The 27,944-nt window shown below is 39.4% G+C and overlaps 1 protein-coding gene across 1 annotated transcript; it reads right to left on the reverse strand.

Moving 5' to 3' along the window:
• PSMB2 (proteasome 20S subunit beta 2) lies at window positions 1-27,110 on the reverse strand. The gene is made up of 6 exons (XM_037498949.2): window positions 26,912-27,110; window positions 22,765-22,887; window positions 19,224-19,294; window positions 4,570-4,732; window positions 3,132-3,181; window positions 1-675 (listed from the first exon to the last, which is right to left on the reverse strand). The coding sequence occupies exons 1-6, from the start codon at window positions 27,000-27,002 to the stop codon at window positions 568-570; spliced, it is 606 nt and encodes a 201-aa protein (XP_037354846.1). The 5' UTR covers window positions 27,003-27,110; the 3' UTR covers window positions 1-567.
• Between the last annotated feature and the right edge of the window lie 834 nt (window positions 27,111-27,944).

A 27,944-nucleotide genomic window follows, 5' to 3' on the forward strand; every position in this document is an offset into this window, starting at 1 on the left:
TACATAGGAATAGCATATCGCTTAAAGGATAGAGAAGAAATTAGTAGCTGAAGTGTCCTCTGGGAAAGGAAACAGGTGGTCAAATTATAGAGACAGAAGAAACATTTTTTACTATTCATCTGTACTGTTTACATTTTTTCCTAAGTACCTGTCACCTATTCTAATTAATTAAAAATATTTAAGTGTAGAGGCAGTAAGAATCACTGTTTTAGTGTGAATGAAACATTAGTAAGCAAGCCATATGAAGAGCTAAATTGAAAGGATACTGGGCCCTGAAATAGAATGAGAGGCTGCCAGCTGCTAAAGGGCAACTAGGGCATTCATGAAGGGAAGGAGACAGGAGGGAAGGTAGTCCCGGCAAAAAGTCCATTGCAAATAATTCCTTCCTGCATTTCCCCTCTGAGGGGATGTTAGCTAAACTGAGACTCAAACCAGAGAGCTCAATTTAACCATATTCAGATTTATTCTTAATTAACCATCTATGAAGAGTGCACGTCAAAAGAGTAGAAAAAAATAAAGAAGCCCATCAAAAATAGTTCCCTGGCAAGTGGGAGGGAGGGTATGATGTTAGGAGCCTTGTTTAGGGAAGGAAATGTTGTCCAGATCATGGATGCCATTTTTGTCAATGATTCGAACACTGAAGTTTGGCAGATTCAGGATGAAGCGTTTCTGGAGCTGTAGAGAGACAAGAAAAAAATCAGTCAACAAATGCTTACTGAGCACTATGGGCCAGGCACCATTCTAGGAAATTGGGTGTATGAGCAAGTAAAAATCCTTGCTTGTACAAAGACTATATTCTACTGGGGGAAGAGGGAACTATAACACAAAGGAAGCCAAACTACAACTGGAGACTAACTGGAAGGTAATGAGTATGAACTAGGAGATGCAGCTGGGACTTGTCTCTGTACAGTTAGCTGATGAGACAATTTAGTGCTTTATTTTTATTCCCCATAGTCTGTCACCAATCCATCCAGAAAACAGATTTCTCTTTTCATGTATCTCAAGGTAATAAGCCAATAAAGGAGTGATTAACTATTAAGAATAAGTTTTGGATCAAAGCAATGTACCCTTAAAAGTTTGCTCCCATCAACCACTCACATTATAAGGAGTGGACATGTGTGTATTGGTGGAGGGGTGGTGAGAAGGATGTCAGCAGAACTGCTCTTGGAGCCACCCTGCCCCCGTTTCCAATCCAAGCTGCCCTGTCATTAAAGAAACATCTCTGTACTCTCCTAAGACTCTCAGCTTGAGGGCCTCCCCAGTGGCGCAGCAGTTGAGCGCTGGGCTGCAAAGCTACCCACAGCCTCTGCAGCGCCAGTTCGATCCCCGGCCACTGGTGAGGGTCTCACATGGCATGCAGACCTTTCCTGACGCACCCGCTGCTCCCCTCAGCAGTGTCCTCCTTCTGCCTGTTCTGCTCCCCACTCTGGCTCTGGTGAATTCTCTCACCCTCCCGTGTTTCTGACTGTACCCAGTGCTTGTATAAATAAATAAATAAATCTTTAAAAAAAAAAAAAAACAAACAAAAAAAACACTCTCAAGCTTGAGAAGACGTTCCAGAGGTGCCAAAGTCTACATGCACGGAAGCAGAGAAAAGACACAAAGCTCTCCACCTGCTCCCTTAGAATCATATCCCAGAAGTGTCCACCTCCCCAAGTCTTAGTCTTCCTTCTATTGATATTTCCCATTTCCTTTACAGCTAAGGACTGTGCAGCAATACCACATTCTATTTCTAGAGTCCTCTCTGGCTGACGACTCTTATGCCCAGAAACAAGCTTCAGGATCAATAAAACGTGACAATAAAGAAATACAGGTTTCTCAAATGATCATCTTTAGGATTGATAGAGAATAAAGTCTCAAAGTATTTGATATTCCAGTGTCTTCTTCATGGTAGTTCCTTACAAATACCAGACTAAAATAAAATAGTCTTTCAGTTGAGTGATCAAGAAAAACAGGGAATTTAGGGCCTCCCTGGTGGTACAGGGGTTAAAGTCTCAGCGCTATCAAGCTATCGCCAGCCACTGCAGCATGAGCTCCATCCCCAGCCAGGGAGCTGACCCACATGGTGCAGCAGACCTCTCCTGCCTCCCCCGCTGCTTCCCTCAGCAGTGTATTTCAGTAGATCTGCCTGTTCTGCACCCCACTCTGTCTCTGATGAATTCCCTCACCCCCTGCACCTCTGGCCTACACCCCAGTTCTTGTATGCATAAATAAATATATATATATATTAAATGTGAGTTTATTCCCCAGTCTGTGTTTTGGAAAGGGGATTTATAAGCAAGGAGAAGAAAGGGGCACTATGGATTGAAAATGACAGGCTTGTGTAAGAGGCAAACTGCTAATACTTCTGATGCTCCCACTAATCTCATCTTCCCACTCTCTCACTAGATCACAAATTCATCCTATGGCCACAAGAACAGCAAAGGAATGAAAAGCCTAAGTGAGTTACTTTCATTTCCTCTTCGTCCTTCATTCGTAACCCAAAGCCTTACTTGGTCCATGTTCCTGAACTTATAAATTAAAAGCTATTCTCCCCTTCTGCCCAAAGCTTTCTAGTGGCTTTTGAAGACCTCCTGAATTCTCAGAGGAGGCTTTCTCTCCAGGGCTCATGCACTCTTAAAGGAGAAGACAATATGGTAACTCCAGGTGGCCCCAAAACAGAGCAAGTATAAAGTCTAACTCTTAAAGGATAGCCCAAGTTTATCACTTACAGCCGATCACCTGGGACAGTTGATTAAAATGTTCCCAGGCACAATCCCAGTTCAAATGAATCAGATGAGGGATTGGGGAGGGGTGAGGATGCTGGGGGACATGAATCTACTTTTTTTGTGAACAAGTTCCCCAGATGATTCTTATGCACACTAAAATTTGAGAACCACTAGTCTGGACAAATGAAAAAGAAAAGTAATTAAACTGTAAAATTGACATTGATGAGGAGGTGACCCATGAGAGGAAAAAAATAAGCCTGTTACCCACCAAAGTCTATCCCTAGTAGCAACTTCACATCTGGTTAGAGGGTATTTATTACACCTTCTGGCAAGGATCAGAAAAAATGCAACCAAGGAAATGGAACAATATTGGCAAACAGAGAGACAAAACATTCCTTTCAAGATCCCATGGGAGGTACTCACCTCCTCTAGACATTTCCTTAGAAGTTCCACTGCTCTCTCACGTGTGATAGCTGGAAGAGAACAGAGGCCAAGGACTCAAGGTGTTATCAGTAAGTCCCATCCCCACTGAAACTTTTAAGTTTCAAACCTTTTCCGATCATCGTGCCATGAATGGAAAAAGCAAAAAAACAAAAACAAAACAAAACAAAAAAACCCAAAACCACAAAATACAACAACAAACTCCTAGCCTTTTAGCTTGAAACTTATTCCATATGCAGTTGAGGGTGCCCCAGACCCAATGCTCCAGCAGCCATAAGCCATTGCAAATTGATTTGCTACAGAGAAGGGTAAGCATAACGGAATTCTGCCTCCCATGGCCAGGGCCTGCCTCTTTTTTTATAGCCCACCCTCCCACCCCCCTTTAAGACTAGGGCTTAAATCAGTTCCATCTGCCCTAGCCAGCTGCAAATCAGGGAAAAGGAGGACAGGGCCAGAGTTTTAGCTTCACTTTCCCAGCTGGATCTCGATTTAACAATGGAAAAAGAATTCACTGACTGGGACTGAGCTCCATAAAATAGGAGCCAAAAGAACTGTCCATGGGCATGGCAAACTGGGATGACATATAATGCAGTTAGGTTTCAGGGATGGTTGGTGTTTATTTTGGTGGGCAAATCAGCTGTATTACTGACAGATGCCAAATCCAGAAACAGTCACTAGGAGGCCAGGCTAATTCTTTTCAGGATGTGGCCTGGAGCTCTGGCATTGCTGAGGTTGAGGAAGAGGGCAGCACCAAAAAAGGAATGAATAAGTCAGTTTCTCACCATACTGGCAGGGAAAAATGGAATGTAAGGAGAAGAGTTATCTGTGCTGCATCTATAGCCTGTTAAAGTTAAAAATTCCAAGTGCCTATTGCTCCAGTGGCTAAAGTTAAGGTTGACCTTATGTCTGAAGCTTTGCCAAGCTCAGTTTATGGACAAGTAGAAAGCCAGCTTTTGTTTTGCAGAAGGAGCAGCCATTAGGGGATAAGAACCAAAGGAAGAACCCAGACTTGCGACCTTTAAAAGCTTTGATGTTTAAAAGAAATTCCCAGTTGTTATGTTGGGGACACGTTCATCCTTACCAGCTCAAAACAAACACACAAACCACTTAGTTTACTTGCTCATTCTCTACAGATGATATGCCAATAAACATCTAGGCAGAGCAAAATGAGTAAAAACCTGAACTTTTATAACTGAAGAACTATAGTTTACTCACCACTCTAAACATTCCCCACCTTAAAACAAAACGAAGCCCAGCTCTAAAAGAGGGAATTATATCAACTTTTCAATACCCCTATCAATCCACATTCCAGAGGGTAACTGAATGTGCTTCTTAGGATCCACCCAAGGGGTAGTGCAAACTGGAAGCAGCTGAAGATGGGGATCTGCTACTGCTCCCTACTGAAAGCATTGGAACATACTTGGTGTGTAGTATCGGTCCAGGATACTGAGAGTCAGGAAAGCACCATAGCCATGAGCCGCAAAAGGTGCCTTGGCCAAGGCTGCTAGGTAGTCCATATAGTAGAGTGCTGGGCCCTCATGCTCATCGTAGCCAGCCAGGAGGAGGTTGACATGATACGGGGTCTGAAAGGAAAGACACGGCAAAGAGATGGTCAAAGCAGTAACAGCAACATCTCTTCGCATGGCAAATGAGACCATTATAACTTTTGGTTAGTAAAATAGCAGCAGCTGAGTAAACCACAATGAAAGTAAAAAATTTAGAGACATCTAAAGGGCCTAGAGTGTGGTAAGAGGTAAAGGGAGGTAAGCTTGTTTTCTATGAACAGAACATTTGGAGCACTTTTAGGTATATGAAAAATCTGCTTTCTTCTTAAAGCCCATGGACCAGAACCTGACAAAGCATTTGAAAGGCAAATCATGCGTGCTCTTGTATCTTTCCTAATTGCTGAAACCAACAAATAACAATTGTGAGCATGTCAGCCCACAAACTAATAAAAGCAGCCACATTAATCCAAACTACATCACCCAAAATGAATAGGCTCAGTCTGGGCACCTGGACCAAAATCTCAAATGGTAAACTATATGCACCACTATGAAAGAAACAACTTGGCGTGGGGAATATCACATATTTAAGTCAAATCACTGAACTTTTAATGCAGACAGTAATAATGAAGTCTATAAATATGCAAAGAAAGAGAGCTAGGTAACATTAGAAGTATAGATTTAGATGAAATGCTAACATTTTTCTAATATAATAAGGCTCCCCAAGATAACTAGAAGTAATTTTTATCAACGAGATAATAAAAACATAATTATAAATTGGATTTATAGGTGTCCTTTCTTATTGTTATCTGTAAGTATAAAAATGCAGGTTTCTACAGAGAACCTTGACTAAGTCTACCTTGCTCTTCATCTCTAAATGGATTTTTTCCCCCTATAGCTGCTAAGCCATTTACTGTGATAAATTCAGACTTTTCATGCCCCCAGGCATTAGTGGTGAGACTCCCTTTTTCATGGCTTCCTTTTTCTCTGCAAAATGTGTTTTTCCTCTTGCATCACCTCAGTGGGTCATGAGCAGACCCTATCCATGGTTATGGACTAAACTTATGTATTTGATGAAATACACATTAAATGAAATCAAATACATTTATGCACTTTATTATGAAACATACATAAAGTAGTAACAGCTAAGGGTCCTAAGAGTGACATCTTACATTTTTTTGAGCACTGATTAACAAGGGCATTTGGCAGCCTAAAGAAAACAATGTTAGAAGAACAAATGAAAATATTATATACTTAGAATTCCAAGCCAGCTGGGCTTAAGTAGGAAAGGTTCCTAACACCCCCTGAAGATTACAGAATAGCCCTAACCTGAAAACAAGTTTCTGCCTTGAGGATAAGATGTTGGATAGTCTCAGAGTAGTATGAATTGACCAGCAGTAGTCAAGACTTCTGAGAAAATAATTACCTGCCTATCACATTTCCCAGTGGGTAGTGTGCTACACTTTGCCAGGCTCTGGAATTCTCTACTGCATTCTGTCACCATGTTCTTAGTAAGTCTGACCTTAGGCAAGACACTTAACCCCTATGAGCTTCTGTTTCCTTATGTGTAAAACTGGGTTAATTAATCCTTCCCCTTTCTATCTTCTAGGGAGTATGGTGAGAAAAAATAATAGAGATGAGGCATCTCAAACTCCCATTTTTTTCTTCCTTTAAATTCCCAATATATTAGCTAAATTGCAGTCTCCTTTGGTAGCTCACCACTTTAAACAACCAAAAAACCCTTTAAATTAGCCAAAAAGTATCTAATAGCATTTTTTTAAAGTGTGAAAACAGTACTGCAAAATCAGACACACACAGAATAGAATATTTTGTGTTCTTATAAAATTAGAACAGGAACAGAAAAGGAAGAGAAATATAGCAAGGAGATTCTAATCATTTCCCTCACCAATAAATACAATCTCTTACCCGTCATAAAATAATTTCATCTTTCTGGTAAGAGGAAAATTCTCTTCCTCATTCACTGGTCAGAACACCCATTGCATGGTTAGCTAAAACAACTCTGCCAACTTTCAATTGTATACTAAGGATCCACTCAGACACCCAAAGAGACTCTAACCAGCAGAATTCAGATATGCTGTCTCCAATGAGGATCTTGCCCACGGTTTAAAACTGTGTTTTAAACAATGTGATATTAAAAGTCATTATCAAAAGATTTTTTCATGAAACTATGGTAACAACACAAAAGTAAATTGTATTGCTTAATTGGTCTATATAATATCATGTATTTATGCTTAAGCATCTGACACACATGCTCATCAAAGTTGGTATTCAGAAGCTACAACACGTGGTATAGAAGATAACTCACAAATTATTGTGTGACTTTGAATTACCAACTTTTGCATGTGTGAGATGCTTAAGCATAAATAAATGGTGTTATCTAGACTAATTAAATCAATACATCTGTGTAACAACTTGCAGTTTCTGAAATTCTTCTGACAATGCTCCATGAAAGAGCTCTGGCTCACACCAGTTTTTTAAAATTTCAAATAAAGTCTTGTGTATTGTCACTCTCTTGTTCCGCTAAGAATCATGGCATTCAAAGTGACAAAGCCTTGGTTATGGGTTTCTTGATTATTACATTCCTATCATATTCTTGATTCATTTAGTTTTTCTGGAATGAGACAAATTCCAAGCCATTCAATTTTATGCTATTCTTACAGCGTACATGTGTGACTGGTGGTGGTATGTCTAGAGAAATACTTAGTATATGTAAGCCCACTATTCAAACATTATACCAATTATAAGGTCCATAAAGGCAAGATTATGCCTGGCTTCTTCAGTGATATACAAGCACACAGTATATGCTCAGTAAATATTTGCTGAACGAATAATAATCATACCAGAAAGGATTATACATCTTTTTACATATGTGACTAATGTCTGATATTATAAGAAATATCACCAAATAAATATCAGAAAGTCTTAGGTTCTACTTAACTGGGTTAAGTTCAAAAATATTGCCAGCATCTCTCTGAATGTTCATATATCATTACTATTTGCTAGGTTCCTGAGTCCCTCTCTTTCTACCTCTTGAGACATGAGTTGCTAAGTAAGGAAAAATTTAGGATACAAGTCAGGCATTTAGAATTGAATGAAAGGAGAACAATAGCATTCAGGAAAAAATAGCTAGCTGGGTTATACTGCAGTTAGACCTGAGTTTTGAAATCAGGCTCTATCACAACATATGTAGATTTAGGAAAGCTAGTCACTTAATCTGATTTGTAGTATTCTCATTAAAAAAATGAGAATAAGACCTAGTACAAAAGGGCTGCAGTGAAGATTCAGAGACAATACACATAAATGATAAAAGCACAGTGTGTAAAATATATGAAAGGTTCAATAAATGCTAAAATTAACTGGGAAACAACCACCTACAAAGGTCAGTTTCCTCCTCTCTCCTTCCCAGGCCTTTTCAGGGGCCCTATGGTGTTCACTGTCACAAACACTCACAAGCACTGACAGAACATACCTGCTTCACATTCAATCCACTCTAACTTACCTTGAGATTAACAAAGGCCTGGCAATATAGAGATCTATATCCTTTAAGACTGAAAAAACATAACCCAACCCAACATCCAGATTTGGAGAGTAAATTATCATTTAAGCTGTTTAAATATTGTTAAATCCTGCATGCTATTTCCACTCTTACAAATGTTTATCCTAAGAGCCAAGCTTCACTTTCTAAACAGTTCCCTCTTTCCCATAATCAGCATTACATGTGAGAACTTGCCAGTTACTCTGCAGAAATGAATATACTTATCAATTATGACATAATTGCCAGGAATCTTCTTTTATAAATTAATCTTATTCTGTACATGATATAATCTAGTCTGGTTGTCTCCACTATTCTAAGTGTTTAGCTAGGAAGTCTAGGTAATTAAACAATGTTAATGAGGTCCATGGGGAAGAACTGTATCATATATGCCTGGGCATTTTCCAGAGCACAGGGTAGAAATGAATGTTTAATTGTGAACTAGACTAAGTATTCAAATTATATATATATATATATAAAATCCAAACATTTTGCTGAGATATTCTCTGCCCAATGGCCTTGAGGATCACCATAAACAGTTTACTGCATAAATACCAACCAATATGCTTAGTTTTCAGGTTGTATCTAACTGATATACAAAAAAAACTTTAAATGAACCTTTTTGGAAACTCAAAATGAATTTTAGCCTCTGAAAAAAAGGTACAACCAAAAGTTTCAAGTGGGGGAAAAAAAAAGCAAACCAGAAGTGGTACTATTTTTTCTTCCCTTTAACAAATATATGAAATGAGCTTATTTTTAAAATGGGTTGCTTAAAGTCATTTTGATATTTCCTCATCTATACAGGTTTAAATAAATAAATGGAAAGTGCTCAATGCAATGCCTGTACATCATCATTTTTAGGACCTGACTATATTATTATTAAAAGAGCTGACTGAAGAACACAATATAAAAAAGATATGCCACAGGGAGTCATTAAATTATCCACCTTACTTTGGTTGCTAAAAGGGGTAAAATTTAAGCCAGGGTAATTACCCAACAAGGACATCTCTTACATACTTCTCCCTCCTGGAATGAAATGGACTTCCTAAGTACCTCCAAGCCATGAAGAACTGGACTCAGTGCCCTGGGACCTTTGCGAGTGTACATGGTGCACAAACACACTTTCCTCGAGCTAGGTGGAACGTCGCTCTCCCTCCAACTCTTGTGCATATAACTCCTTGTATATTCCCTCTCTCATGAAAAAGAAACACTGTAGTAAGAGTGTGAAATTCCATAAATTTTACAGCTTAAGAGAACAGTTGTGATAAATACACTGAAACAACAAAATCAGCGACAAGAGTCTGGGCGGTGACAAGCAGCGGTGTGACATCTGGCGGAAGCCAAAGTCACAGCAAGGGGGAGAGAGGTGGGCGCGAGGAAGCATCCTGCCGAGCGTGGACACAGAAAAAAAAGAGGAACTGACAGTCTTCCTTTGGAGCCAGGCCAGCCTTTGCCACCTCTAATTGAATAGGACGATGTCGCTATGAGTGAGGGGCCTTGGAGAACGGTGCAATTTCTTTTGCAATGTGCTGCACCTTGGACTGTTAATGGTGTGTGAGCATACTTCCAACACCACTGGTGGGCCACTAACTTGCAAGATGCAGAAACATCACTGTCCAGTGATGACAATGTTTTAGTAGACTTCTAAATGCACTAAACAGAGATTGGGCATTGAAGGGAATGGAGTTGCTATTTCATTTAATCCAGCAGATTGCCAAAGCTGCCTAAAATTTCATCTTTACCTCTGATGGTATTTCACAAAAAAGCAGTTTATGAAATTAGAAAGTATCCAAGAGTTCAATTAGTTTAGTTTATCCAATGTCACTTTTGTAAATGTGAGATAACTCAAAGAGGGGATAATGACTTGTCCTAAACCACACAGCTCCCCAATTACAAGTCTTCTGTGCTTTTCAAGGAAACCATACTGCCTCCACAAAATGGAAATTAGTGTGAAAATATGATTCAATATGTAAATGTCAGTTTCAGCCTCAAATATTTCAGAATGTACTATTTTGCATACTGGCATCTATTGTTCTAGTTCATGTATCATATCTTATATGACCACCAATATATTAAGTTCTAAAGGGAAGGTTTCATGTCAGACCATAAGACTGACTCCTCTAAAGGGTCTAAAATATGTATGCCAAGTAATAGGTATTCAATGAATACTTGTGATGTTAGATGCCAACATCTTAACTGCTCTGCCAATGCTCAATTCAACTTCATAAATAAAATGGATCAATTATTATTTTCGTATATGGTGCTGTGAATTCTAAGTCTGGAGCTATTTTCAAATAACCAACAAAATTTACTATTTATCTTCCTTGGGTGGATCTGGTTGTAAAACTTTAAAATTTATTTTTTTATTAAAGATTTATTTATTTATGCATTAAAGAGCTGGGGTACAGGCCAGAGATGCAGGAGGGGGCAGGAGGGAGGATTCACCAGAGACATAGCGGGGAGCAGATCAGGCAGACGGACTGAAATACACTGCTGAGGGGAGCAGTGGGAGAGACAGGAGAGATCTGCTTCACCATGTGGGTTTCTCTCTGGCCGGCCGGGGATTGAACTCACGCTGCAGAGGCTGCAGATTGCCTCAGTTAAGTGTGGTGCTTAACCCCTTGTGCCACCAGGAAGGCCCAAAACTTTAAAATTTAAATGTTAATTTTGCCATTTTAATTCAAGAAGGACTTTGTACCTATATTGGAATTGCAATGTTCACTATTTCAACCACTTAAAATCTCAAAGATTGCAGAAACTTCCAACTGTCCTCGTCACCTTAGTACCTTTCCAGCTCTTTAAAAAATGGTTTTATGGATAGGGGTAGGGAAGAACTACCTACCTTTAATCCCTAAGCAATACAGAATCATTTGTACTCTGACCTTGTCTTTGACCTAATCCTTTTTAAGAAAAGCCATTGGGGACCTCTCAGGTGGCATAAGGGGTTAAGATGCAACTTACCAAGCTATCTGCAACCTCTGCAGCACGAGTTCCATCCCCACCCAGGAAGCTACCCACATGGTGCAGCAGACCTCTCCTGACTCGCCCGCTGCTCCCCTCAGCAGTATATTTCAGTCAGTCTGCCTGTTCTGCTCCCCACTCTGTCGCTGATGAATCCTCTCACCCCCCCAACCCCATACCTGTGGCCTGTACCCCAGTTCTTGTATGCATATATAAATAAATCTTAAAAAAAAAAAGGAAAATCTATCGATCTCTTTTTCTTAAAACAATGGTAACTATGCCATAAGTATAAATGTACAGAATTTAAAAAGGCTTCAACTAAAACCTGGAAGAGTTCTCTGTAACTCTAATACAGGATAATTATGAAATGGGAGATAGTCCATTCAGATAGTCCCCTATCTGAATGTGGGGGATACTGCTTGCCTAAAAATGTGAATAATGCAAAGTGCTCATCTGTGTTAAAGTTCCTGGAAGAAGACCTAGTAAGTAGTACTTAGCTGATAAAAGTCAACTGAATCTGAATTTTAGGAACAAAAAAAATTAAATATTGAGTATATTTAAATTTTTTAGAAAATGAGATTTTAAAGTTCCTCCCCAATAATTCCAAATTTCTGTGAATTTACTTTTCTAAAGTCATCACTAACCCCAAGTTTGAATAGTTTTCCTAAAAGTTGTAATCTTATCGTAATTAGAAGTTTAGAAATTTAATGAGTTGAAATGCAACATGGCACAGCTGCCTTATTATACCAACTAGTTAACACAGTATTTGTTTTCTACATTAATTTTACTTGCTAATCAAAAATACTGCTTTCTCCCAAATAACATCAAAATAAAATTGCTGATTGTGCAATGGTAAAACCAACAACACCAAGTCTGCAATGAAGCCACTTGAATTATTTTTTTCATGAGTTGGCAGTTACCTGGGAAAATGTAAGCTTCCACATACCTTTAAATCAGTTCTCAAAAAATTCACATGTAGAAATCATGCTTTGCGCACAAGGCATATATTAAGTGGCACATGCCTAACATGCCCATGAATATCTATGAACCTTGAAATCAGAACCAATTCATCTCCCTAAGCCATGTAGGTTACTCCCTGGCCAGCTCAGGATCAAACTCATGCTGCCAAGGCTGCAGATCGCTTCACAGTGCGGTGCTTTAACCCCTTGCGCCACCAGGGAGGCCCTAATCAAAATAGATTTTAAAAATTAGGGATATGGGTCTCCCTGGTGGCACAGAGGTTAAGTCTCAGCACTATCAAGCTATCGCCAGCCACTGAGGTATGAGATTAATCCCAGGCCAGGGAGATAACCCATATGGCACAGCAGAACTCTCCTGTCTCGCCTGCTGCTCCAATCAGCAGTGTATTTCAGTACATCTGCCTGTTCTGCTCCCCACTGTCTCTGGTGAATCCTCTCACCACCCCTTGCACCCGTACCTCTGGCCTACACCCCAGCTCTTGTATGCATAAATAAAATAAACCTTACAAAAAAAAAAAAAAATTAGGGCTAGGAACCTCAGAAAACTATTTGCTACAAACATCACTAGAAAACCAGTAGCCTAACTTAATATACTCTCTCACACAGCTGCTCAGTCTGCACTTCAGTTTTCCCTTTAGTTTCATCTTTGCCTTAATGACAACTGGTCCTTCAAGGCTCAAGTGAGGCTTTGTTCCCAGAGCCTATTTATCTGTATGGCTATTGTAGCACCTGTCACTCTGCAGTGCATCTGACTGTTTACTTCTCTCCTTCTCTACCTGAAGGCACACACTGAAGTTTGTACATTTCCTGGGCCCAAAGGCCAACACAGGATATAGATTTGCTGAATGAATGAACACTAGCACCTGTAGAGCTTCCCAGCTATAGGAAACCATATCTACCAGGAGGCATCAGAAAAGGAAATGTAAATTTTGGCAGGCATTTCAGTTTGTAAAGATTCAAAGATTTTTATTTCTTCTCCTTTCCCTTTTTCTTTCCCATCTATTGTCTACACTCAAAAATAACAGTAAATCTGAACTTTTTTACTTTTTAAAAAACATGTAACACTTTCCTGCCTGTTTATCCTTTTTTATTATCTAAAAGCTTTTTTGTGACATAACACAAACATTAAAAAGTGCACAGAATGTACATGTACAGCTTAATGAGTAAGGTGAATATATATGTAACTTACTTCTCAGGTCAAGAAATAGAATAATCAATTCACCCTTCGAAGACTATCCACGTCCTTCATTTCAGATAACTGTTTTTAGGAAAAAATAACAACCTCAGCAAGTTTTTAGACTAAAGAAAACCTCAAAGAGTTTTCAGGGTCAGTCCCTGAATTCATATACCTGCATGATCCTAGTCCAGGACAGATAAACAGAGGTGCCAAGATGCCAGGATATACATGCATTTTTATCTATGAAGGAACATGCACAGATAACTGGTTTAAAGCAATCTTTTAAAAGGTAGGGTAATGTAAGAATGGGGGGGCTGCAATTGTATAGGGAATATAAAAATAAAATTTATTATTAAAAAAAAAAAAGGTAGGGTAATGTATACTTCTAATGGTAAACATTTTCAAAATAAAAACATGTTTTAGTACTAAGCACACACTGTACTCTGCTGCTCCTAGCTCAAACCAAACCACATAATTTTCAAGATATGTTCCAAATCAATATAAATCTAGACCAATTACCTATAATGCTTCACCCCCATTGAGGATAGGAAAGATGCTTTAAGTGAAAAGTTGCCATGATGGAGTTGCACAATCTGTGCCACCCAACAGGCTCATTCCATTCAACCAGAACAGGGGTTCTCTCTGCTCACAGCAGGCATCCAACAGGGTAGCACATACATGCTCTCCGAGTGAGAAAGCAACACCTTCTCACATACAACCCCCTGGAGAGAGATGGGGAAGGGGATGGGGGGGAGGACTTTACACCTGCAAACTCCTAACTCTATCAGCACTAGGGTTGGGAAAAACAGCACATATTTTTTAAAAAGAAAAAAAAAAAAGTCTTCTGATAAAGCTAGTATCTTTTAAAGAAGGCTCTGAAGTAATTTTTCTCTTGAGAGATTAGTAAAAATAGTGACTCAACATCCAAGTCTTTGTCTTCCTAACAAACTTAGTCCAGCCCTAATGACTGTACAAGCAAACTGCTTAAAAGGGCAGCTGTCAGAATTCTTATTCTTTTTAGTAAAAAAAAAACACTATCAACACAAAATGGTGTCATATTTATGCATCTTAACTTCAAGGCACATCTGTCCCCCAGGCCTTTTAATAATCCACTGACCACTAAAAATAGAACAGTGATTATCTCCAAAGAGGCAGATATGAGCCACCCCTGATTCAGAGAGATTCCCGTGAGATGTGAACTGGGATACCCATTTAGCAGTATCACTGAGTATCCATTTAAGTGTAGCCATATATTTTCAGTTTTTATCTTATGTTCTATTAAGGATAGAAGACAAAAATAATTAAGACATATAACTCTTGGCCCATAGTGAAAATCTATAGTTTACTCACTAGCTAACTGAGGTTAGAAGGGGACGAAAACTACCCTCCAGGTCTAAAAGAACTGCTGCTTGCATTGAAACTCCAGGAGTTTCATGATGAACATCTTAAATTTTTATTTTCTCAATTTTCCTATCACCAAAAGTAAGACAGCTCTGTCTGTCAAGATGCCCAGGCTGTGTGGCAGCGGTGTCAAAGGCTGCCATTTGCTCCAAGGCACTGCCATCTGTGGCAGCACAACATTTTGTCTCCGGAAAATAAACACATCTGCCTTTGCCAGTGTCCTCCCACTGTGTCGCCCATCTGGAGCAGGTGAGCTGTTAAGGCAAGCCTGGGCATGGGTGAGACGGGGCCAAGCAGAGGAGATAAGGCCTCAAGGGAGATGGCACATGGAGGAAGAAGGCAATGCTGTGTCATGTCACATCCTGCTAGCCACATTTGCCAAAAAGCATGTGAAATTACTCTTGTTAGTGATATTTTAATCACATGTAACAAAAGGTTGGTCGTGTTTAGGGGAAAAGACCTGCAAAGTCAAGATTTCACCTGGGCCATCTGTTCTCAAGGTCACATGACCGCACTGATACTTACAAAGACGTGCCAGCCACCAAAGGCATGAGGACAGTAACTCTCGTGGTCAGAACAGAAGGCTCAAAGCAACAAGATTCCCCCAGGACAGGAGCACACTATATCAGCCAACTATTAACTAAACCAAACACACTCAAATTTAGGACAAGATATGGGCACTTCTGAAAGTAACTAATACCTAAAATTCCTTCCTACATGTTTTTTCCCTTTCACTAAAAAAATTAATTCAAGTATAGCTACGGTCTTGACATAGATCTTTAAATCATGCCCTTTAAACCACCCATAAAAATAATCCAATCAAATTCTTTCTCCCAAGGTTTTTCAACTAACAGGAGAGCTAAGCCTCCTGGAGTAGGGCTCTTTCAAGTACATCATTAGTTTTCAAGCTTTGATGAGAAGGGGACAGTGAAGCCACTTTTTCAATAGTCTTACATGGAACTTCAACACATAAAATACATAAAACTGAAGTTGATCCTTAAGTGGATAATACTAATTTTATGTTGTTATAAGTACTAAATAAGGTCATATACATATGTATCTAGAATAGCACTAAGAAAACCTCCTATGATGATGAAAATGTTCTATAACGGCAGTGTCTAATACGGTATACAGTAACCACATGTGCCTACTAAGCACTTAAAATGTGACCATGACTAAGGAACCAAAATTTTTTTTGAAAGAACAAGAGTTTATTTCTCATTCAAAGTCTAAAAGGTTCTCAGCCAGATACCAAATTTCAAATTTTATTTTATTTTAATTATTTAAATTTAAATAGTAACAAATGGCTTGTGGCTGTCATATGGAACTGTATCAGTCTAGAATAAAGCCTAGGAAAGAACAGATATCAACATTAGTTTATATATTCCCTATAAATATCAGTAACTTTTAATGTCCCCTCCCTCTTTACTAGTGGATCACTTCAACTAAAATACCACAACAGGGCCTCCCAAGTGGCACAAGGAGTTAAGACACAACCTATAAAGCTATTTGCAGCCACTGCAGCACAAGTTCGATCCCCAGCCAGGGAGCTACCCACATAGCACAGCAGACCCCTCCTGTCTCACCCACTGCTCCCCTCATCAGTGTATTTCAGTCAGTCTTCCTGTTCTGTTCCCCGCTCTGTCTCTGATGAGTCCTCTCACCCCCCACACCTCTGGCCTGTACCCCAGTTCTTATATGCATAAATAAATAAATCTTTAAAAAAATAAAATAAAATATCACAACAAAGAATCATCCATAAGAAAGAGTTAAAGAATCACACATAGGAAAGAAAACTACTAAATTGCTTCTTCAACCAAATAGCAATACCAACACAAAAACAAAAGTGATTTATTAATTAGTTATATATACCATATACTGTGCTAATAGTTTTACACACTTACATCCTTTAATCTTCATAATAATTCTATGAAATAGGTGAGTATTTTATTAATTAGATAAACTTAGAATGTGTCTAAAAATACAGTGCCAGCAAATCAGAGAGTAAAAGATTTAAACCCATGCAGTCTAATTCCAGAGATTGTGCTTAACAACAATGCTAAAGTACCTGCCTCTTAAGGAACCAGTTTACATAAGAGTCATTAAATATTCTGCAATAAAAAAATGTCCTTCCAACAAATACCACCTACAAACACACACACAGCATACTGGAAATCAAACAATTTGAGCTTAAGACAAAAAATTATGCAAGATAACTAGCCTACCCAAAATAAGTCTTATGTACCAAGTGGTATGTATCTGTATGAATGTACCAAATCTAGTGACTGCACTTATTAGGAAGACTGAAAAACTATCATTTTCTCCCTAGAATTAAATGACTAAAGTATAAATTCATATTTTAGAAATAACAACTTATTTGATAGGAGGATGGGGGAAAAAGAATTGGACCTAGAAGCAAGGCAGAGCAGTCAATATTTACTAGAGCCGCATGTCACTGCCTGCAAGGGATAGTTATCTGTTAAGACATCAAACATTTCTGCTATAAGATTAACCTGATGCTCTGCATCTGAATGGAGCACACTGTCACACTTATCTCAATTCTAAAAGAGGCTTAATTCACTTAATGTCTGCAGCATTTATGACAATGTGTTTATTGTGCACAAAGCTGGAGTTCTTATTGCAGTTCTGCCCGGCAAGTCTGAACAACATTTTACACAGCAAAGCCACAGCATATCCTTTACTAAATACCTCAGGAATAGCTTGTTAGCAGCAAAGGTCATATCTGACATTTTCTCTTTCACAGAGAAGGCCACAAGAAAAGGTCATTGACCTTTCACCCAGATCAAAACAATATATGTAACTCTGTCTCCTCCTTTCAGGCTGTAGTTTTTCTTCAAATTTCATCACCAGTCATGTTGTACAAGTCTTCTTTAGTCAAAGCTAGCAATGAGAAAGACTATTTAGAAGTTTTCAGTGAAGTATTACTAGGAACTAGAAAATAAATTGCTTTAAAGAGCTACAGTAATTTTTAAAAAACGTAATACCTGAACTGGTTTTGTTAGGGGGAAAAGGATGTCCCAAAGCAAATTTCATATAGGCTTTGTAGACTCCACCCCCACCCCAGGTCAAAGCCAAAGACACTGGGAACTCCAAATCCCATCACCACCAAAGGGAAGGTGGCTGGGACCTGAGGGTGGGGTTAAGCAGCCAGGTGGATATAAAAGGCAGACACGTGGGCTTTGGGGAACCCCATTTTGGCTCTCCACCAGCTCGCAGTGTCCGGCCAGCTCTGAGAGTGACTTTGGGTTTCTAGGTCGTCGGATCGGGTAGGACGCATTAAAGACTTTATTTCCCTATTTTCTCCCTGAGTTGTACATTTTCCTTATTTCCTTTCCTCTTGTAAATAAACTTTTTATTAACCTTTTTGTGTGTGTCTGTAGTAGAGTATTCATAAGTCCCTTTAAAGCGCGCGGGTGAGGACCCACAGCCAGGAACCCGTTTAATATCGGGGTTGCTCTATAACAGTTTAGATATCTGTCACAACTCAGCTTAAGCAAATACAATAAAACTACAACCATAATAAAAAATATGAATACCCCTGATGTTCTAGAAACACTACTGGAAAACCAAGGAACTGATGTAGGGCAGAAGAGTCAAGTAATTATAGCACCACTACTGCAGCTTTGACTGACCTGCTGTGTGACCTGGAGCTAGTCCCTTTGCCACTTTATGCCTTTCACTACATATCAGTGATAGAGAATTAACTACTGAAGTTCTCAGTGGAATAGTAAGTAGATTAAATTATGGAGCAAAAATGCTCTGGGCAAAAGTCATATGAATGCTAAACATTATGATTTACAAGCATTCATTTCCCTAGCACTCCTGTGGGGTTAAGAAGTTATCTCGATTTCATAGATGAGTAAATAGGCACAGGGGGTGAGGTCACATGGCAAAGCTCCATTTACTTAGTTCCTGTGGGAAAGAAATAATACATACCTTTAGCAATCACACTGGTACATCCTACATATTCTCTTACACATTCAATCCTTAACTTAATGCTGCACCTTTTACATGCTGTTGATGAACAGAGACAGCTTTAAGATAGCAAACAAGACCAGAATAAGAGGAACAATTCTATGAGCTTTGGCAACAATCACGGAAAGACCCAGAAAATAATCTCAACATGAAACCTGTATTATTATTTTCAAGATTTCACCTACACTCCAATGTAGGGATCTTTAATCACAAGAATTAAGAAACATGGCTTGCTATGAAATCATTTTGAAAAAAATGTTAAAGGTTGTCACAGGCCCCTATGTTGGTATGCCCCATCCAAATTCTCTGGGAATGTGTATCTGCCCCTCTGGGTTTTAATTAGCATCTATGAAGAAAGAGAAAAATCAATATAGAGACCAAAGAATTCATTAAGTAGCAACAGGAAAGTCTCAGGAAGCATAAAAACACTGCACATGTGTAATAGGAAATAAAGGAAGCACAGATTTTGCCGCTCTTATCAAAAACTGCCTGCTGTATGCTTACCCGACTCCGAAGACAGTCAGCCAGATTTCGGCGTGTGAAATTAGCTGCTGCTGTGGGAGACAATTCATAACCTGGTACAAGAGATAAACAGCCATACTTAAAGTGAAGAAAAAGAAACAGTAATACCCCAAATCACCAGACTACTACAGTTCTTAAAGCCCATTTTCCTTTGTACACTGAGAGTGTATAAAGTACACAGAATGAGGGCCTCCCTGGTGGCGCAAGGGGTTAAGCACCGCACTATGAAGCAACCCGCAGCCTCTGCAGCACGAATTTGATCCCCGGCCGGCCAGGAAGCTACCCACATGGCGAGGCAGACCTCTCCTGTCTCGCATGCTGCTCCCCTCAGTGGTGTATTTCAGTCAGTCTGCCTGTTCTGTACCCCACTGTCTCTGGTGGATCCTCTCACCCTCCCCACCCCCGCATCTCTGGCCTGTACACCAACTCTTGTGTGCATAAATAAATGAATCATTAAAAAGTATACAGAATGAAAAATACAATCCCACTTTTTTTTTTTTTTTAAAGATTTATTTATACAAGCACTGGGTACAGTCAGAGAAGCGCGGGAGGGTGAGAGAATTCACCGGAGCCAGAGTGGGAAACAGAACAGGCAGACTGACAATACACTGCTGAGGGGAGCAGCGGGTGGCAGGAGAGATCTGCGCACCATGTGGGACCCCAGCCTGGGGGCTGGGGATCGAACCGGTGCTGCAGAGGTGGGCACCTTTGCAACCCAGCGCTCAACCGCTGCACCACCAGGGAGGCCCCAAACCCACTTCTTGTCCTTCTTCCCATTTAACAGTTGTGGTCATAATTGGTAGGAATTCCTGGCTACAAAACAGAACCAAGGTTACTATTCTAAGTGAGACATGGTTTCTTCTGTAGAAGGAAAAGGGTACAATTACACTGGTGTTGAAAAAAGGAAAGAGGTCCTGAGATGCCATTCTTTTTACTTTATTTAAAAAACAGTATCGGAAGAATAAAGGCTGAATGTTAAGACAGTCTTAGGGCCATACTTTATAAGGTTTTGTTTTTAAATAAGTAACTTTATTAAGAAGTGTAGTATGGGGGGGCCTCCCTGTTGGTGCAGGGGTTAAAGACAGCATTATCAAGCTGTCACCAGTCACTGGAGCTCAAGTTCTATCTCCACCCCCAGCTAGGCCAGCCAAGGAGATAAGCTACATGGCGCATCAGACCTCCCCTGTCTCCCCACTGCTCCCCTCGGCAGTGTATTTCAGTGGATTTGCCTGTTCTGCTCCCCACTCTCTCTGGTGAATCCTCTCACCCCCAGCACCTCTGGCTTACACCCCAGTTCTTGTATGCATAAATAAATGGTTTTTTTAAAAAAGAAGTGTAGTATGATTTTCAAAAGTACAAGTCAGAAAAAGAATGTTTCCATCACTAATCCACAGCATTTAAAAAAATAAAGAGTATCTCCAGAGAACAGACTGGTAGTTGCTAAAGGCAGGGAAGGGTAGGTGGGATGGATAGGCAAAATGAGTGAAAATTATTCAAAAGGTACAAATTCCAGTTATAAAATAAGTAAGTCAGAGGATATAATGTAGAGCATGGTGACTAGATAATAATACTCTATTGCATATGAGAGTTAAAAGAGATTGCCAACAAATTATAGCCCAGAGGAATGGCATCAGGTGCGCCCTTAATAAAGTTCTCACTTTGTAAATGGGAGTAGTGCCAAGACACAAGAATAACCCACAACTCAGCAGCCCCATATAGAAAATGCCAGTTTAGAAAGACAGACAGCATGTGATGAAGTTATTTCCTACAACATTTCAAACACCACTGACACATCAGGTAAGAGTCAGATTAAATTTAACAAATATTTATTGAATAGCTATTATGTTACAGTGTCATTACAAGTCTACTAGCACATATTAAAGCATAAGGAAGCAACTCTGGACAAGCAGGAATACTTTTCAATTCTTCACCTAACCACCACTAACTAATTAGACAATTAACTAATTAACAATTCTCTTAACTCTTGTTTACTCATCTGCTCTCTCCCAGAACAGGACAGTGAAGTAATGCTATACCCACTATACCTCAGAAGCATTACTGAAATCCTTCACCCACCATGTAGGCAAAAAGAAGAACCACTAAAAAAAATAATTCTTGAAATATTCTAAGCTTGCTTAAACCTAAGTACCATGTGCTCTAAGTGCCCGAATGGCAGTAACTTAATCATCTTTGAATTCTTCGTAGTACTAGGCAGAATGCTCAATATAGATGAGGCCCTCAAAATTATTTATGGAATTGAATGTATGTCACTAAATCTCCTATCTAAAAAACTATATAAGTAGATACTAATAATTTTACACGTAAAATTATATTCAAATTAAGTTCCTCCACAGTTTCACATTATACCAGTGCTGTTTAACAGAGTTATTAAACTGTAAAGAAAGTAACTGGAAGTAAGATTTTTCCTGCCAGAGAGTGATCCTAAACTTTCCTGGATCAGCAAGCTGATGCTTAGTATTATATGATGGGGAGGCTTTCCTGATACATCAAGTACTACTTCTAGAAAGAATTCACAAAATACCTCACAAAAATCCTAATTGTCACCCTAGACAAAAACCTACTAGAGGCTAAGAAGTACCCTTCCCCACCTTTTAGAGATTTATTTTTATCTATTTATGCATACAGGAGCTGGGGTATAGGACAGAGGTGGGGGGGGGGTAGGGAGGGTAGTGGAAAGGGGTGGGTGAGAGGATTTACCAGAGACAGGGAAGCAGAACAGGTAGATCTCCTGAAATACACTGCTGAGGGCAGCAGTGGGCGAGACATGAGAGGTCTGCTGCGCTATGTGGGTCAGCTCCCTGGCCCCAGGGTCAAACTCTTGCTCTTGCTTGCCACAGTGGCTACTGATAGCTTGACAGAGATGAGACTTTAAACCCTGCACAACCAGGGAGGACCCTCTACCCCTCATTTTAAAAGGAAAGGTTTATTGGGAAAAAGAGAAAGAAAAAGAGAGGCACCAGCATAGTCACAGGTGGGCAGGAGAGATGCCCAGGCAGAACATTTTTATGACACACTAAATCTCCTATAATTAAAAAGAGCTTTAAGTTTACAAAGCATCTTCATATGTATTATTCATTATTATAATCCCATTTTGGAGATAAGGAAATAAAGCTTCAGAGAGGATAATAAAAGATATTAGAAACAAGTTTAATTTAGGTCTTTGAATTGATATTCAGATATACTTTAGCTCGAATCACAACCTCTGAAATATGTAACTCTTAAAAAATCTGATATGATCATGTTCATCTCTAAGATGCTATCAGTTTTATCCCCCAAGTAGCAATAATGGTTTCTTTTCTGCTTTGGGATTTTTGCAGAAAATCTTTAGGACCAGAAAGGGGTCTATATAGTTTTTTTTTTTTTTAATTATTATTTTTTTTCTATATAAGGTTTTAAAAACAGGAGATTCAGATAAAAATATGACATATAGTGTCAATTATACTCTTTTCGGTTCAAATTGAAACCAATAAAAGCACAAAGCCACAATCTAAGTATTACCCACCATTTCGCATTTTATAAAGTTGCACATTTTTCTGAATATACTCTGCAAACTGTACAGTGTCTCCAGCTTCTCCAACACATAGCAGCAAGATTTTTTCACTCATCTTAAACATCTTGTCGTGATCTGCTCAAAGAAAAAAAATCTTGGTTAGAAATTATCAAAAACTTACTATTTTATATATAGAGGTAATGATACAAAAGTTTGTTAACTACTATATTGAATAATTTTTATTAACTACTGTTCTTATAAGATTTTTTTTTTAAGATTTATTTATGCATACAAGAACTAGGATGCAAGCCAGAGGCGCAGGGGGTGAGAGAAGTCACCAGAGAGAGTAGGGAGCAGAACAGAAAGATCTACTGAAATACACTGCTAGGGGAACAGCAGGTGAGACAGGAGAGGTCTGCTTCACCATGTGGTTTGCAACCGGGCCAGCTCCGGGATCAACTCGGGGACTGAACTTGTGCTGCAGTGGCTGGTGATAGCTTGGTAGCCCTGTCTTAACCCCTGAGCCACCAGGGAGGCCCCTCTTATAAGATTTTAATAAGCAACTGTATTAATTACTTTCATTCTCCATATTCAACTCATCAGCATATTTTATTAGTCAATTTTAGTCGGTGAGTATATATCAAAGTTGACAACTGAGAATACAATTAAAAACATTTAAAAGCAACTGACGGGCAAAGAACCAAGCAATCTGAAAGAATCATGTAAATGACCATTATCTTTAGGCTCATGACTACAGTCCTGAAATGTCTCTACAAATACAAATGTTACTGTGTTTAAACACAAATATAAGCATTTATGGAAAGGACCAATGATACAATTAAAATTAAGATGCCATCTCAAGAAAGAACAACAAAAACAAAAAACTCAAGAATATAAAAAGTAAACAAACCTCATTTCCAAGCAAAACAAAATTTAAATGACTGCCAAAGCAAAAGTTCTAACATTAAGCTATTCAAAAATATCTCAAAAATCCTAATACTCTAAGATAATCTAGCTTAACCAAATTCATTCAGATCAGACAGATAAAATACTGGGATAGCACTTAGTGTCTAAGGAAGAAAACTCCATATTCAGACTGTAGCTTCAGAAAAAGCCTAAATCTATGTCTTACTCTCACTTTCACTTTTCATTTTTCAAATAGTGCTGAATAATCTTCAGTGGGAGACATGTTTCCTGTTTGAAAGCTTCTAAAAAGTCAAAATCCATTAATAGGATTTAAAAAATAAAATGCTCCCATCAGATACTTTACTATACTTTAGTATTTCAGAATTGCAGACACCAGTAATATGGCTTCCTAGACTGAACACACACACAAAAACACATAATGTGCCTGTAGATAATTGTCTTGAAACTCAACCCCCCCACCCCATTTTTACTTGTTATAGGCTACAGAAATTTTAGAAACTATTAATTTTCATACTTGTTAATACAAGAAAATATTTTTCACATAAATATTACCTATGCAAACAAATAGAACCAGAAGCTTATTGTATGCCACTGGCGTCTAACTTTTTTTTTTTAATTTTTATAAACTATTTTATTATTTTTTAAAATTTTATATATTTTTACATCATTTTTCATCAATGTGTGCATTTTCATCTTGGTTATGCACCTAACTTCTTGCTAGTGGCATGAGTATGGGCAATTTTTATTTCCTTCTTTTTGCTTATCAGTTTTTCCTAAAATACCTATATTTAATATGCATCATTTTTATAATACTTTACATGAGTTTGCATTATTTTCAAAATGAGAAAAAAAAGCTGATCTTTTGGGGAAAAATTGTTTATAAAGAATTTGTCACATTTAGAAGAAAAGTTAAAATTCTAGGCATTACACTCTTCAATTTTAAACATGATACGAGGCCAAAGCTATTTTTGAAACATCTATTGCATGTCCAGTGAGCAGTGAACGGGAATATGAAAGCTAAGTTATAGATGCTAATGGCTCCTTGAGCTGCACAGGAAACAGCCTATGTAATTCTAGGAATTTTCCATCATTGACAAAAAACTTACAAGACCCACATACACGGAAAAAAAAATGAACAAAATGAACATCAGCGTGTAATACTGTGGAAAGTCAACTGGACTAGAACACAATAGACCTTGGTTGTAATCTGGGCTTAGCGCTTTGAATCTGGGAAAATTATTTTCCCTCTTTCAATCCCATTTTCAAATGTATAAAATGGTATTAATATCACTTACTCCTACCTAACCCATCGGTAAGGAAAACTATACATATACAGTATTATTATACTCAGTTTTAGATGATACAATTCAGATTATACATGCTATAGAACTTCGGGGGAAAAAGAGTATCCTATATGGACTGGAGTACCCTGAGTAATTTAAAAACAATTTTATACAGGCCAGGAGACAAGAGACATTAAATGTATTATAGAACTAAACTGAAGCGTTAAGCCACTTCATTAAGCATGCAATCTGTGGGAAATACCTTTTCTATAGTACCAAACTGCCTCACGAAGTGAAAAACCAAAAAAACTGATTGGAAACAACGATCTCATTTTATACTTAAAAAAAAAAAAAAAGAATCCAAAAGGTTACTCATTTTCAGCATTTAGTCTACCCAAGTTACTTCATGAAATGAAAGATATATGAAAAAGCTCCTATCATTAAAAAAAATTTTTTTTTAAATGACTAGAATAGAGGGCAAATCAGAGAATTTTGCACAATTATTTCCAACCAATTTTCAAGAACTCCAAATTCATCATTCTTTTCTCTGCATACCCTTAGGGTTTACTCCAGAAATCATTAATTTTAAAACTAACCTAGTATTTATGAGTGAAACTACTTTTATCTTATAGTATTTATTCCCCTGTTTTTATTTAATTTTTTTTAAGAGGCATGTATTTTTATTTATTTATTTGTTTGTTTGTTTGTTTGTTTATACATGCACTGGGTACAGTCAGAAGCACGGGAGGGTGAGAGAATTCACCAGAGCCATAGCAGGGAGCAGAGCAGGCAGAAGGGCATAAGTACACTGCTGAGGGGAGCAGCGGGCGGCAGGAGAGGTCTGCGTGCCATGTGGGACCCTCCTCCAGTGGCCGGGGAGCAGCTGGGGATCGAACTGGCGCAGCAGAGGCTGCGGGCTGCTTCGCAATCCAGCACTCAACCGCTGCGCCACCGGGGAGGCCCAATACTGTTTTTTAACTGCTTTGCATCCTTTCCGCATCTAGCACTACAGTGCCTAAACTAGCATGTTCATGCCTAAAACCAATTTTTCAAGTGAATGTTAAATTCTCTGAGCCAAAGTAACATCTATTTAATCATGACAACACACTCTTAGATTCTGAAGATCAACCATCAAAATCTGGAGTCAAAGATATGGAGTTATACTGCAGAGAGGTCTGAACCTGGGTTCGCTATTTGTGGGCTTAGGCAAGTTTCTTAGACTCCTATGTCTCAGACTCACGTCTGTAAAGCGCCTATCTCAAAAGGTTAAATGAATTAACATAAACGGTTTAAAACAACACCCAATATATAAGTACTTAGCATTATTATTACCAAGTATGTCACTGTGCTACATATTTGCACAAAAAAATTTCACTCAATCTTACCAACAAGCTTATGAGATTGGACTATTACTAACAAGCCTTACAGATGAGGAAATCTGCGAAATAACGACTACGGTCATAAAGCAAATAAGTGACAGCCGCCTGGAAAAGGAAAATCAGCACTGAGACATGGAAGGTACAGGCAGCAGATACAGGTTTCTGGTCCCACAGTCTCACTGTCCCCAGGAAATCCACCTTAGAAGGCCAGCCAACTAATCTCATTAGTAGCGACACCAGGAAACTTTACAGAGATGGGGGGGTCTAGCAAGCCTGGTGGCCGGCACGCGCTTCAACACTTAAAAACTGAAATTTCCTCAGCCATCCCTCCCGTAGCCAGCGTTCAGCCTAGGCCAGAGCTGAGCACTGACCTAGGAGCCCCGAGGACAGCGAACGGCAAGGCCCTAAGCATGTCTGGCTGCCCCCTAAGTCCCAAAATAAGCAAGTACATACCGAGGCAGGCGAGATTCCCCTCCCAGACCTCCCTGGTACTCACCCAAGCCCACCTCGAACTCCCTCCCCGCTGCCCCTACACGCAGGCCCTGCCGGGCCTCCCGGGCTTCCTCTCACCGTCCTTCATCTGGATAATACTGCTAGCGGCCACGCGGTCGGAGGCCACAAGGACATAGTCGGGGCCCTGGATGCCGATGAGGTACTCCATGGCGGCGGGAGGTGGGGGGCTGCAGGTTCGACAGGGTGCGGAACTCGCCGGCTTCTCGGCCTCACCGGTGAGACAGCACCGCGGAGCGAGGTCCGCGCGACGTAAGGCACCGACGCTCTCGGATGACGTACAACTGTCGCGAGAGGTTGAAAGTGGGCGTGGCCTTGGGGGTCAAAAATTCTGTGTGGTGTTCTTCCTGCCCTGCCGGCTGTGGAAGCCGCATCGCTTATGACCTGTTTCTACGTTTATAAATTGAGACTTTAGGGCCTCCCTGGTGGCGCAAGGGGCTAAGCACCACACTGTGAAGCAATCTGCAATCTCTGCAGCATGAGTTCGATCCCCGGCCGGCCAGGGAGCAACCCACGTGGCGCAGCAGACCTCTCCTGTCTCGCCCGCTGCTCCCCTCAGTGTATTTCGGTCAATCCACCTGTTCTGTTCCCCGCTCTGTCTCTGGTGGATCTTTTCATCGCCTGTTCCCCAGCTCTTGTATGCATAAATAAATAAATCTTTAAAAAAAATAAATCGAGACTTTAAAATTCGCTTGAGGATGGAGTCAAGCACTCTCTGAAGTGCGGAGCAAGTGTGGGTGCCAAAAAAGGCGTGTGTCCTTAGGTGACGGTTTCCCCTTGTTGCTCACCAAAAATATCGCCAGAAACCTGTACCTGCAAGCCAGATTGGAGAAAAATAAAGTTTACAGGAGCGGAGCCCTATTTACCTGTTTCACAAAAATAAAATGTGGTTCAATTGAAGATCTAAGAATGAAATTAAAATGCAAGAAAACATGTTACTATAATCTTTGAAAAAATGCATGTGTTTCTAAGCATAAAGGGAATCCAGAAGCAATATATTGTATAGAAGCCCGACAAATTTGGCCACATAGAGTCTCTATATGGTACAAGTCATCATGATTTTCAAAGATAAATATAAATTGAGACTTTCATT

Source organism: Talpa occidentalis, unplaced genomic scaffold (genome assembly GCF_014898055.3).
Source record: "Talpa occidentalis isolate TD23 unplaced genomic scaffold, MPIMG_talOcc4v2.1 talOcc4.9, whole genome shotgun sequence".
NCBI classification, from domain to species: Eukaryota; Metazoa; Chordata; class Mammalia; order Eulipotyphla; family Talpidae; genus Talpa; species Talpa occidentalis.